At 36.7% G+C, this 13,779-nt stretch overlaps 1 protein-coding gene across 1 annotated transcript in view; it reads right to left on the bottom strand.

The window, feature by feature from the left end:
• LOC112515253 (phenylalanine--tRNA ligase, chloroplastic/mitochondrial) overlaps positions 1 to 11,316 on the bottom strand; it is a 17,277-nt gene extending 5,961 nt beyond the window's left edge. The window contains exons 1-2 of the mRNA XM_025121954.1: positions 11,093 to 11,316; positions 9,060 to 9,250 (exon numbers count right to left, since the gene is read on the bottom strand). Coding sequence (XP_024977722.1) covers positions 9,060 to 9,250; positions 11,093 to 11,279 — 378 coding nt within the window. The 5' untranslated portion in view covers positions 11,280 to 11,316. The remainder of the gene's footprint in view (positions 1 to 9,059; positions 9,251 to 11,092) is intronic.
• Positions 11,317 to 13,779: the final 2,463 nt, after the last annotated feature.

Here is a 13,779-nt window from a genome sequence, read left to right as displayed (position 1 = left end):
AATCCAATCCAAATCCCATGGAATCCAAATCCCTCAAGGGAATCCAAATCCCTCAAAAACATTCCCGCAAACCAAACGCACCCTTATAGTATCTGCTCAAGGCCTTATGTAGTGCCAACAAGCACTGGTTCAAGCTCTTCAGCATGACACTATTTTCTTACAATCACCACAAGGGATTGTCACTTGGCAATCAAAGTTGTTAAAGCCTCAAGGTGTACTTAGATGCAAGGGGGTCCCGGGGCCTAGGCACGAGGCGCAGTCATGAGGGGCGAGTCTTAGGATTGTGAGGCTCATCTTATCAACTATGTTGTTAAAATCGCGATATATCATCGATATATCGGATATCGGACTTGAGCAAAAAATAGCTGGTGAAATATCGGTCAAAATATCGGTCCCGATAATATCGCCGAAATTTCCCGATATTTACCGATATTCTGATAGATATATCGGTCAGATATCCCGATTTTTATAAGACAATTATTTGGGCTTTTGTTATTTCATGGGCTTAGTTTTTTGGGCTTGGTCACATATATTAGGTCTCAAATTAAAAGTCTGACTTCTTTTCTAACGTCTCCTTCATCTTCACACCAACGGTCTTCTTCCTTTCTTTTCATCTTCACGACTTCATAGACACGAGTTCACGACTTCTCATGGTTTGGCTTCTTTCTTTTCTCGGTCTCCTCTAGTCTACTTACCAAGTTCTACAGCCACAGCAGCAACCGACAGCAACCGTTGAATGTTGATACAACTGACAGCAACAGCAACCAACAGCAACAGCAGCCACAACTATTGAATAATTGATACAGCACTTCAGCAGCAACTGTTAATCTTGATTCTTGGTCCTTGTCCTCTCCTCGTCCTCAACACAGCCTCCTGAGTTCTGGCTCCTCGTGACTCCCTCAATTCAGCCTCCAACAGTTCCTGGTCCAGGTCTTACTCTTATGTCCTAACTCCTAAGTCCTAACACCCACCCACTCACTTAATTATTCTTATTTGACTAGGTCAGAACTTAATTACCATAATTTACTTATTTTTGTTGTTAAAGCTTAACTAAAAAAAGCAATGGAAAGTAGAGAAGGGGGTCAATCTTCAAGGGCATCTGTGACCCCGGTTACTACTAATACTACTTCATCAGAAGCGGGTACAAAATGCATCAATGGCGATATGGCTTGGGAATGGGGGGGTATGGAAAGATCCAACCAAAAAAAAATGTATGGTGTACTTTATGTGATAAAAAAATCAGTGGGGGGATCACTAGGTTGAAAGAACACCTTACTCACACCGGAGGTAACGTGATTGGTTGTCCTAATGTGAGTAACGACATCAAAAAAAGAGTTCTAGCATCAATTAGTGAAAATAATAAGAAAAAGAAAGAAATAGAAATGTAGAAATCCTCCGACAATATTCGGTTGAAGTTGATGATATCGATGATATTGATGAGGATGAGCAAGAAGTAGATGGAAAAGAGATTATCGAAGGAGGAAGAGCATGAGCACAAGCCGGAATGCCACCTCGTGGTTTGAAAAGAAAGCCCGCTAGTGATGTTCGCGGGCCTCTTGATGCAATGTTGAAGCCCGATTATGCCAAGATAAAGCAAGCCACTTTAGATAGAAACAATCCAATCAAAGAGAAGTTAAAGTTGGCCGCTTGGAAAGAGTTTGCGATTTGGGCATATTCGGTTGGGTTGCCGTTCAATGCCGTGCAAGATGAGAACTTTCAAAAGTTCATAAATGCGGTTAGAGAGTATGGAAGAGGTAATTACCATTTCAAATTTTGAATATATTTCTCAAAGGTTAATTACTAAGTATCAACTTTATTCCTATCGTTGGTAGGCATGCCGGCTCCAAGTTATCATAATATTCGTGTCACATTGTTGAAAGATGTACTTGAGGACACTAACAAGTTTGTGGATTCCTTCCGTTCACACTGGAAGAAGAGTAAATGCATTATTATGTCCGGTTTTTGGACAGACGGGAAAGGGAGAAGCTTGATCAATATTTTGGTCAATTGTCCACAAGGAACAATTTTTTTGAAATCAATTGATGCATCGGAGCATGTGAAAAATGTTCAATTAATTGTACAGGTGATCAATGAGGTTATAGAGGATGTCGGGGAGGAGAACATCGTGCAGGTAACACTATATTAAGTATTAACATTATTCTACACACACACACACACACACACACACATATATATATATATATATATATTGAAGTAGTGACTAGTGACTAATTGTTTTTTACTTATACTAGTTTGTCACCGATAATGGGTCCAACTTAAAAATTGCGGGAAAATCTTGGAAGAACATCCTCAGATGTTTTGGACACCATGCGCAGCACATTGCGTGAATCTTATGCTAAGAGATGTCGGAGAGAAAATTCCAAAGATTAAAAGTGTGTTGGTTGATGCGAGAGCGGTAGTGGTTTATATTTATAACCACGGAAGGATTTTGAATATGATGCGAAAGCTTACTAAAAATAGAGAAATGCATAGGTCATGTGTTACAAGGTTCGCAACACAATTCTACACCATTCAGAGCATCCATGAGAATCGGCATCATCTCCAAGTGCTATTTGTTTCTGAACAATGGAGGAAGAGTGACTTTGCCAAGAAAGCCATCGGAAAAAGAATTAAATGAATAACAGCTAAGCAAGAGTTTTGGGACAATAATTATCTTGCTTGTCAGGTATTGGCACCATTGGTTGATGTTGTTCGGTTGGTTGATACGGGGGAGAAGCCGTGTATGGGCTATATATACGATGCTATGGAGAGAGCTAAAGATCAAATTAAGAACTTGACTAGCACCGTTCACGAAAGACTGATCACTAAAGTGTGGTCAATGATTCAAGCACGATGAAGTGACCAACTTCATCATCCTTTGCATGCCGGTATAATTTATAAAACATTGCTATGTTTTATTTATTTAATTTTTAAATTTAATACAATTATTGGTATTAACTTTTAGTATATTTGTAGCCGGATATTACCTCAACCCCGCCATTTATTATGCACAAGATTCGGAAGTTGAGAATAATAGATACATTAAGACGGGACTATACGAGGCAATTGACCGACTTGTGCGTGATGAAGAAAGAAATGATACTTTACGGATGGAACTCAATCAATATGTCGAGACATCAGGGCAATTTGGATCTGCAAGAGCTAAAGTAGCACCACGTAAGTATGATAATAGGATATAATCATACTATATATATATATATATACATATATACATATGCAAAAGTTTATTTGTGTTTTTTATTAACTTAATATACCTATAAAACGTAGATGTATGGTGGCGTTCTTATGGCATCAACACACCCATGCTCCAACAATTTGCGATTAGTGTTCTAAGCCAAACCTGTAGCGCTTCTCCTTGTGAGAGAAATTGGAGTGCATTTGATCATGTAAGTTTTCTTTGTTATGGAAAATATATTAACTCAAATCAAACTTAAATTCAAGTTATGGTTTTAAATTTATCAATTATCATTTCAGTTGAACTGTAAGAAGAGAAATTGCCTTTTGCAAAAGAAGTTGAATGATCTTGTCTTCATTCAATATAACAAAAGATTGGAGAGGCGCTACAAATCTCTTAAGGATAACAAGTCTTCAAATCCTATTTTCTTGAGAGATATTGAAGAAAATGATGATTGGGTGGTTCCAACCGACGTTGAGCTCCAAGAGTTTGTGGATGCAAGATTGGGAGGTAATGAAGAAGTTGGACCAAATACAAGAAGTAAAAGGCAACGCTATAGAGATGATGATCATCATCATCATGTTGGAGATGGAGGGGAAGAAGTGGAAGATTGGGAAGCTAACCTAAACGAAGAAGTGAATGTATTGGATGATGTTGACTCGGATGCCGAACCTATTCCTTGCGATTAGCGCGTTTTTGAACGCTTTAGATGATGTGATGTTTAAATTTTGAAACTATATTTCTAAACTCTAATTAATGCATATCATATGATATGTTTATGGATGGATACATATAATATATATATATATATATATATATAATTCTAAGAAATATTATATTAACCGCTATTTTGGACCGATATATCGAATATCGGTCCTGACCAATATTTTGTATTCTGACCGCAGTAATAGCATAGCTTATCAATATAGATATATAGACACACACTCGGTTACACACAACTCAAGTATGCAGCAAGTACAAGCCTCCAATATAGCAACCAACAGTACTTCGATAGAGGCAGAAGGGAGAAGGGTTGAAAGCGTGAGTCATAAAGAAGAAGTTGTATAGTCTGGGTATTCATAGAGAAGGAGGCTTGAAGTTCTAAGGATTGGGTATTTAGTATTAGGTTTTGACTTATGTCATCTATTTAATAACTGTTCTTTTAAAAAGTGAGGAGATGAGAAAAATTTAATATTAGGGTTTGACTAGCTATTTAGTAACTCTTTATGAGGCACGCCTAGGCCCACAAGGAGCCTCAGACAAGGCCCTACGCCTTAGTGAGCCTCGTGAAAATGATGAGCCTCGACTTTAGAAAATCCTAAGACCTTGAGCCTTAGGAGCCTAGCACCTATGCTTGGCAAAAATTGCGTATACCCAAGCAGTTGCCTCTACCTAAGACTCTACAAAAATTGGCCCTTAATCCCTCTCAACTAAATGGCTAAAAAAAAGCCAGTGACAATTTAAGACATTGAGATAAGCTCGCAAGAGGGTTTCTGAAGGCAAGAGACCATTCATTATGATTTCACAAATAGTGAAGATTTCTTACAAATTAAAACAACTTTTGGGATCATACCATGAGATAATGAGGATGCAAATGGGAATTTATCAAAGTAGGTGCATGACAATCTTTTCTCAAAAGAAGGTTGTGACAAATTTGTAGATAGCGAAATAGAACACATTATCGAGTCTTTAGATAGTGAAGCAGGTCTGGGAAGCCAAGGGTATTCTTGAACTCAAAGACTACATTCAAGGGTTCAAAGAGGACGCACTATGATGTGAATTTAGCATAAAAGAGAATAATTATAACACCTCAAAGGTTATACAACATGTTCATACAACAATAAGGAATAAGCTTTTGGAACCTTGCCATGAGTTTTACTTACGTACAGTAAATATCTAGTGCAAGATTTTAGAGTGTTGTGCAAGAGGGAGTCCAGTCTTGTTTCATCCCTGTTCCTGAACCAGGGAAAGAAGGACCAAAACATGTTCATGCTTCTTGGTAACAAGTACAAGTATAAGGTTCACAAGTCACAATATCAATATTGGGCCATATGAGGGAAATTCAGGGCTAAGAAGAACCATATAAACCACCAGAATGCCAGCCAAATTTTGGGACTAGGCTTGAGTAGGAGAGAGACTAAGGTGCTGTTTGTTTTTCAAAAAAAAGCACTTAATTGCCTCTTATGTCTGAATCGGTCAGACATTGAGGGATTAAGTGCGTTTGTTTTTTTTTAAATTAAGTGCTTAAAACATCTGATTTCATCTGAATTATTTAGAGGTAAAATGCAGTCTGAAAACCTCTTAATCGCGTCGCCTCAAGCTCTCGCCTACCCTCCGCCATGTTCCTCTCCCTCTCCTCCCCGCTCCCCTCCTCCACCACCTCCATTTCTCTCCCTAAACCCCACCTCCACCCGCCACCACTCCGGCACCACCTCCCACCCTTTCTCCACTCCGGTGTCGGTATCGTCGATCGATCACCGTCTCCGGTTCCTAAAGCATCGGATGCACTGCCTCCTCCTTCATCTACCTCCTAGGGTTTTTCGGCATCGATTTCGTTCAATCCTTCGGAATCGAAGCTTGGGGACTGCCTTAGGGCTGCTTCGATTCGACGGCAGGCGTTGGAGAGGACGACGGGGAGGTCGTTGTTAGGGTTGCCATTGGAAGGATTCGATTACGAGTCAATTTTAGGGCAGTGTTGCGAGATGCCTAATGTTTTTCCATCTCCATCTTCAGAAATCCAAACCATTTATGGGTATTTAAACCAACCAAGCGTAAACAGGGGCTTTCAGTTCCTTAGCAGCTAGGGTTCTTCAATCTTCCCTTTTCCTTCATTGGAAATGGAAAAACATTAGGCATTGGAAACGATCATAATCAAGTTCATGATGTTAACAGTGATTCCACTTCTGATTTCCATTGTGAGCTTGGATCGTTTGAACACCAATTTCGTTTAAATGATTGGATATTTCAGTTAAATTTAATTGAAATGAATTGATTCAGATTTCAGACGTAAAAACAAACAGTCTGACTGATTCAGATTTCAGACTTCAGCACCACCTCTTAAAATTCAGAAGTGAATTCAGACTTCAAACTTCAGCACCTCTTAAAAAACAAACGCCACCTAAGAAGAAGTTAGAATAGTCTCTTTGGAGTGAGTGGTGGTATAGCTAATGAGCTGGCAATCTTGCCACTAACTTTCTGTTGAGAATTCATTATGAGCTGCCTATATAATAGCTATTATCACTGAATGAAAGCAAGAAGAAACATTCACAGATATCCCTGTCATTCTTCCTTCCGCATCCTATTCCTCTCTGTTTTCCTCTGTCATGGCTGCTGTGAAACCATCTCATCATATATCTCCCACGAGTGGGTAGTACATTCCCATGAATTATGCTTTTTCCCATTACATTTTGAGCTAATAGTACCCTTACTTTTTGCATAAACAATCAAAAATTAAATCAAGAATGAAGGCATTTGCAGTCCAAGTGAGGGAAGACATATTGAGTGAGAGAAGATTTATGTACAATGTGAAAAATGATACATTCCATACATATACACACAGAAACGCATATATAAATTGAGAGTAAGAGAGAGAGAAATAGTACAAATATTCGACATAATAAATTGTGCTTAGGAAAGAGGCATCCGCACACACATAGAGCTAACTAGCATGGAAGGCATCTTTCTTTAAGCACTAGCCATCGTGTGGGATACCTCAAATACTGCCACCACGAATGCATACATTGAAATAGGAAACCAGGCGAAACCTTAATACTTGAAAAATGAACTTCCTTCTCATTCCAAGAACCCCTAATTCCCAATTATTCACGGCTCTTGTAATAACTTGTAGTTAGTCGGTTGGGAAGTTATTTGTTAGCTACCGTTTTTACTTATAAATAGAGTCCTGCACTGGCAGAAGCAATTCAATCAATGAGAATTTCTACAACTCTTTTATCTCTTCTTCTCTCCTGCTATGCTTTGTTCCTTCATGCTCTGTTTTAATGCGCAACATGGTATCGGAGCAGAACACGTTTCTGTTCTGCTCAAGCTTTGGTATTACTGATTGTATCATACCAATCGATATGGTGCCTCCAACAGATGCAGCCAGTTTGAATATTTCCTCTTCATCCAATATAGATCCTTTCTTTTTACATCACATTGATTACTATGGATTAGTTTTTGGCTTTGGAACAAGTGAATGATGAAAACTATCCACCGTGGAGCAGGTCAACGATGATAGCTCTTTCAGTGAAAAACAAGATTGGATTTATCGAAGGATCGTTGTCCAAAGCTGATGGATCAGATCTAGTAAAAAATTTATACCCTTCATATTCTAACAATCTTCGATATTTACAAGGTATATTTAGCATCTTGAAAAGTATCTCGATCGCAAAAGGATTTAGTTACATTTGAATGTTATTAACCAAGGACATCTGTCTATGGTACAACATACAATGATACACCTACATATTTCAGGAAATCCACAACTTTGGTTCCAAATCAATGGAAGAAAGTGGGAGTACTTATAAGGAAGCAAATCCGAACTTTTAACAATTCATCAAGAAGTCAATTATAAGAGCTTCTTTATTCTTTTGTTTGCTATCATGATCACCTAGCTTGCAAATACCTAGCTAGTATTTTAAGATAACCTAACACTCCCAGAAGTAGCTAGAAAGGTGTTAAGACCGCATCAGTTGCCAGGCAAATAACTTCAAGTAAGCAAATACATTGTTACAAGTTCGTTACATTGTTACTGTTATTAGAGCATATAGAAAGGATCCAATATTATCTTCCTTCTCAACTGTTTATCGATCACCACTAAACCACCAACTGCAAAAGCTCAATCTCAAAGCATGCAACATGTTTTTGGAATCCTTGATTTAGTGGCATCTATTTAAACTATCATAGCCCAACAACCTCATTAGTTATTTCCTTTGTTCTTTACCCTTCATGTACCTCCTCAACAAGTACAAATAATGTGCATACAGGAGCATATCATCTTCAATAGTATAGAAATTAAATGACAAGAGGTCAAAAATGTAAGAGAGACGTGTTTTCTTAAAAACAGTGAAGGAACTAGGTTTCAATGAAAGAAAATTTAGAAGAGATCGTTATTGAGCTTTTCACACCCAAGACACCTATTGCATCTCACCTAAGGTGATCGTTTCACAAAATCAAAAGAGAAGCTCTTATATATTTTATTACTATATAATACTCATTTTGAAGCAACGCATCTTTATTTATAATGAAGTTAAAGACTAACAATAACACAACTAGTAGCTATCCCAATGATAAAGCTCCAAGGTAAATTAGATAAAATTCCTTAGGTTTATCTTTACTTTTAGTTGATCTGTTGTTCAGCTTTATTGTTGGATAATTACTACTAGCCCTGGTATTGTTAGTTTTTAGCTTCATTACAAATAACAAAGATATAATCCATAAGAATGTTTATTAGATGGCCGAATAACATATGTTAAGAGTTCTTGTTGATTATGAAAGCAATTGCCTTAGATGTTGTGCTTATGTCTAAGGTTCATATCAGTGAGAATCTCAAGAGATCAAATCCTAGTGTTACTTTTGTTGTGAAGTTGCAAAAACCTGTTTCCTTTCATTTTCCTCTATAAAGCCAGTATCTTCTACATCTCTACCCTGCATCACTCACCCTTTGGCAACAAAACACAGATAAAGAAGACCACCAGCAGATAAATATGAACTGTAGGAGTGCATGATATTGAATCAAAAACTTTCATAAGCCCTATTAGCAAATTAGAAGAGTGGAGAGTTAAGCCACAAAAAGGTAAGTTCTTCAAGAAGACAAAAGCAGAACATGCCATTCAAAGGTATAAAGCAAACTTTAAGAGCATACCTCTTTAATGGTAACAATAGGGCAGAGATCATCGAACTTATGAAATTGATTGTTGTAGTTGGTGTCGAAATACTCATATATTGCATTCTTGAGGATCCCAAGAGGATGGTTATCTCTTCTATGAAGTTGCAATCCGAGTTTAGTGAATATCAGATCCGGGACATTATTTGTTGGTTCGTCCCTGACCACATCTGAATTGCAGATTACCAATAGAGACTAGATGAGAAGATAAACTGAAAAGAGTAGCATCAATATATTCTAACTCCACAGCTAACAGTGGACTTGATAATAAAAAGATCCACCCAAAAAGCAGTACTATAACAGAAGGACGTTAATATCAACTAAACATGTTCAACTTCTTAGAGTCAAACAACCCATCTTTGAACTTGAATTGATGTAGACCCAACTTAATAGAAAAACCATAAAAAGAAGTGCCACAAAAGGGTGCTAAAAATAAGCAAAAATCACAGTTTTTAGAAGTGGTAGATTTAAGATTGACATCATTTTGCAGAAACTGACACTTAGTGTGAGTAACTCCTTAGTAACTCTTTATGAAGTTTGGATAATGATCAATTCTCTCTTGAAACACACACAAATAAAATATCCAGGTGAAGTTTGAAAAGCTAAAGCTAGACATTTTAAAGCCTACCTCTTTTCTGAACCATAACAAATTAATAACCCCATAACAAATTGATAACCACAATAATAGCAGAACCAATTACCTTCAGAAACAAACAAAGCATTCTCTTACGAATTACTCCATACTCTCGTCGTCCAGTAAAAAGTGCACCCTTTGACTATGTTCACATTTTAGTTAAAGTGTTTCTCCTATTAGTCAGAATGTCCTAAACAATGACAAAACTTTGCTGATCAAAATCAATCGTATAAATTATTTGTAAGTGGCAAGGAGATGATTCTTAGGATGAAAGTTTCCATATAAGGAAATCATGCCATTAGTAATGTTCCAAACGAAGATTGTTGGGTTAGCAGGGTATTTTCTTCATAACTAGTTACCCAGTATTACATCAAACACAGAAAAATATACACATCAAAATCCAATTACCATGATACCTTGGGGTGCTAAAAAACCGATCAAACCACCAACCCGCCCAGCACAAACCAACCCAAAAAATAGAGACTAGCCCAACCCAATCAAAATGGAGGTTTAATTGCTTTATAAAATATACAAACCGATGTGACTAGGGTTGGTTATGAGTATGACTTATGGTTAGGTCCATGTCAAACCAAGCCAAACCCGACAAAATTATAATAATTAAAAAAAATTGTATTACTAACTATTAAATGTCTACTAACATGACTACTTGGTCCATTAACAATTTAATATTCTAGCTCATTAAGTAACTTCTACTAATCTAATACTCCAATTAGTATAACTTCGGTTTTTTAACCATAGTCAGCATGACCAAACTCAAAGCAAATGCAACATTGGTCGGAGAAGTGGAAAACCGTCATTGATTCATTAGTCATTTTAATTCAACATTCTTATCATAATATGTATCTCGACACTTATGTTTAAACAATTAAACATAAACTTAGATGATTGTAATATTTTTGAATGGTTAAGTATTAACCACTAATATTTGATTTTGTTGGTTTGACATTGTAATATAATTATCTTATTAGACATATGTTCAAACCACCCACCCTAAAACCTCACCAACACAAACCAACATGTAATGGATTGGGTTTGGTTGGGTTATAAATTTAAGAAGTGTTGAATGGGTTATGCTTTTCCAAACTGAAGTAGTGGCTTCAAACCTCCCAACCCAACCCATCACATCTGCACACCGCAAGAAGAAGAAAAAACATGACATAACCCTATCATAATCCCAGATGAAATCAAACAAGAAATCTTCAATTCGCCACCATCAAAACAAAACAATCCGGCTAAATCAGCGTGTATATAGCATTAAACAAATCAAAATATGCCAAATTACAAAATACTTCAACCTAGAAAGCAACAAAACGAAAAATACCCAAATCTTAAAGTGCGATTGGATGAGAAGCAATACCTTGTTTGGAAATTTTAACTCCACCAAGTTCAAGGACTGAAGAAGCAACTAGTGTCTGAGTGGATTTATATCGGCGCAAGTAAGGTGACGAAACAGAGAAGAAGGTAGTGAAGCCAGTTTTGGTTGAGTGACGGAGGAAAGAGGGGTTGGATAGAAGGATGTTGTGAGCAAAGGTTAGAGCAGCCATGGCGAAAGTGGATTGCAATCCCCCTATTGGATTTGCGGATGCTGATTTAGCAGACGCCTCTCCATGGCAAATTTAGTATTTTGAGTAAATTACGTTTTTAGTCCTTGTAATTATATGTTTTTAACGGTTCTTGTTTATTTTTGAAAATTTAACGGATTATATCTTGTACTTTTAAGATGAGTAGAATCTTTAAGTCGTTAATTTATTTAAGGATCGAACTCATTAAAAATGCAATCAATATAACCATAGGGGTGTAACTTGTTAAAACACACAATCACATTACTATACCGGATGAACATGATAAAAATTGTAAATCTTACCTAGTAAGATTGATAAGGAAGGACCGAGATTCTACCCGGTAAGTTGAGCATGATGATTCATACTCGGTTAGTAGCTTACCGGGGAAATTCTTACGTATGATACGGCTTTAATGGACTAATTTGTAACATCATAGTTATAAAACGTCCAATTAACCCATAATCACCAAAAAAAATTAATTTTAAACCTCCAAAACGTACAGGATACAAACTTTAGTTTAAAACCAAAAAATGATCAAATGTTTTGACCAAATAAAGTCAAACACAACCAAAATTATTAATTACTTACAAACCGAATGAACCTAAACTAACCGCGACATGATATAACTATCCGGAATGATTTATATATATATATATATATATATATATATATAGCCTAATCAAATGAAAACTAGATAGTTTGTGGTAACTGTGAGGTCTAATATGAACCAATCATTTTAGATGATTAATGTAATTTACTAAAATAAAACAAAGGATAAATTACTAAATTATGTTGATTATTCAATTTACTTTAATTAGTTTAATATTCCAATTTACTTTAATTAGTTTAATTAATTTAATATATGTATATACACACACACACACTGACACACACGGACCATATCCGATGGCCTTCTTCGGCACTCATCACCACTCCGGTGACCTCCTCCGATCATCTTGTATGACCAAGACACCGTCTCCCATGATCGACCACTAAACACCCACCTGTGAGCATTCTCGACAGCTAGCCCCATTTTTGTCCATATGATAGTTGGTATCATAGTGGTACCACAACTGGTATCACAGTGGTACCACAAACTGGTATCACAGTGGTACCACAACTGGTATTATAGTGGTCTCAAAGTTTTCTTGGTGTGTTTTGGGTATCACATTGTGTATCTTGTTGTATTTTGTGTATCACATGATGTTCGTCGGAGGCCGAAGGTAAGAGAACGAGAGAGAGGAGAGATAAAAAAAAATTAAAATACCTAAAATGTCATTCAATTATAATTTTAAGTCAAATTACCAAAAATATTAGTTTCCTAATTTATCAATTGAATTGTGGTTGAGATTGGATCTCACAGTTATCACAAACTAATCAGTTCTTCCTTAAATAGACTTGTATATATATATATGTGTGTGTGTGTGTGTGTGTGTGCTCGTGCCAAAATATTACAAAAAAAATCAAAAATCAAAAATCATGTACCAAAAACTAGATCAAGTTCTTCAACTTCAACAGGATCAATTATTTCACCCGATCATTTCTCTTGTCTAATTCTTTTCCTGAAAAGAAGATATGTTGGAGAATTCGGAATAAGCAAGGGAATTAAATGAACTAAACAAAGAATATTAGCATTATATATATATATATATATGGTAATAAAACGAACCAAAGGCATACTATAATAAATCAACAATAACGATTTCAATGATCAATCTATAAGAATCCTATCTTATCAAGGATGTCATACGGTAAACACGTTCTAAAACATTAGTCATGGCATATATAATTACCCCTCGCAAGAGTTCCATAGAAATCAATCATAACAAATGTATCAACATATCATATATTCACAATACATCAAACATAATGCATAGGACTAGCAGGGATCCCACAATTATCATCCGGGTATGCCTAAGCCTCTATGCATAACCAAATAGAATATCAAGGACTAGCAGGGACCCACCAGGTATGCCCGAGTCCCGTACTCATGCCCCTCCGAACCATTGGACAATGAGTACAACACACGAATGTCTCACCGGCTCCCCCTCTTCATCTAAGCTGTTGACATCCATCGTTGCTTCCGGCATACCACACAAAGTAGTACCCATACTCCCGGCATAACAAAGAAACCAAAGAAACAAAACCAACGAAATTCGGATCCAAAACCGACCGACGGAGTGGAGGAATCTCAATCTAAAGACCAATGTACATGATTGACCAAAAACAAAAACCAACCATATTAGAGGACATCCAAATCATGTAAACATATACAATATACATATATACACATAATTCCATATAATTTGAATAAACATTTAACTCACCGAGCTTATGCCATTACCAAACGAAAGCTATAATGGAGGTTACATCCCAACCTCAACTGGACATAGATGCAGCTCTGACATTCTCTGAAATCTTACTTCACCTTCATAGTCAAGGAATATAACTCCTAACTCAGGTTTAAAATGCACAGAGTTGG

Source organism: Cynara cardunculus, assembly GCF_001531365.2.
Source record: "Cynara cardunculus var. scolymus isolate 2C chromosome LG 7, CcrdV1, whole genome shotgun sequence".
In the NCBI taxonomy this organism is placed as follows: Eukaryota; Viridiplantae; Streptophyta; class Magnoliopsida; order Asterales; family Asteraceae; genus Cynara; species Cynara cardunculus.
The sequence above is the reverse complement of the archived record's forward strand: the minus strand, read 5'-3'. Positions and strand labels throughout refer to the sequence as shown.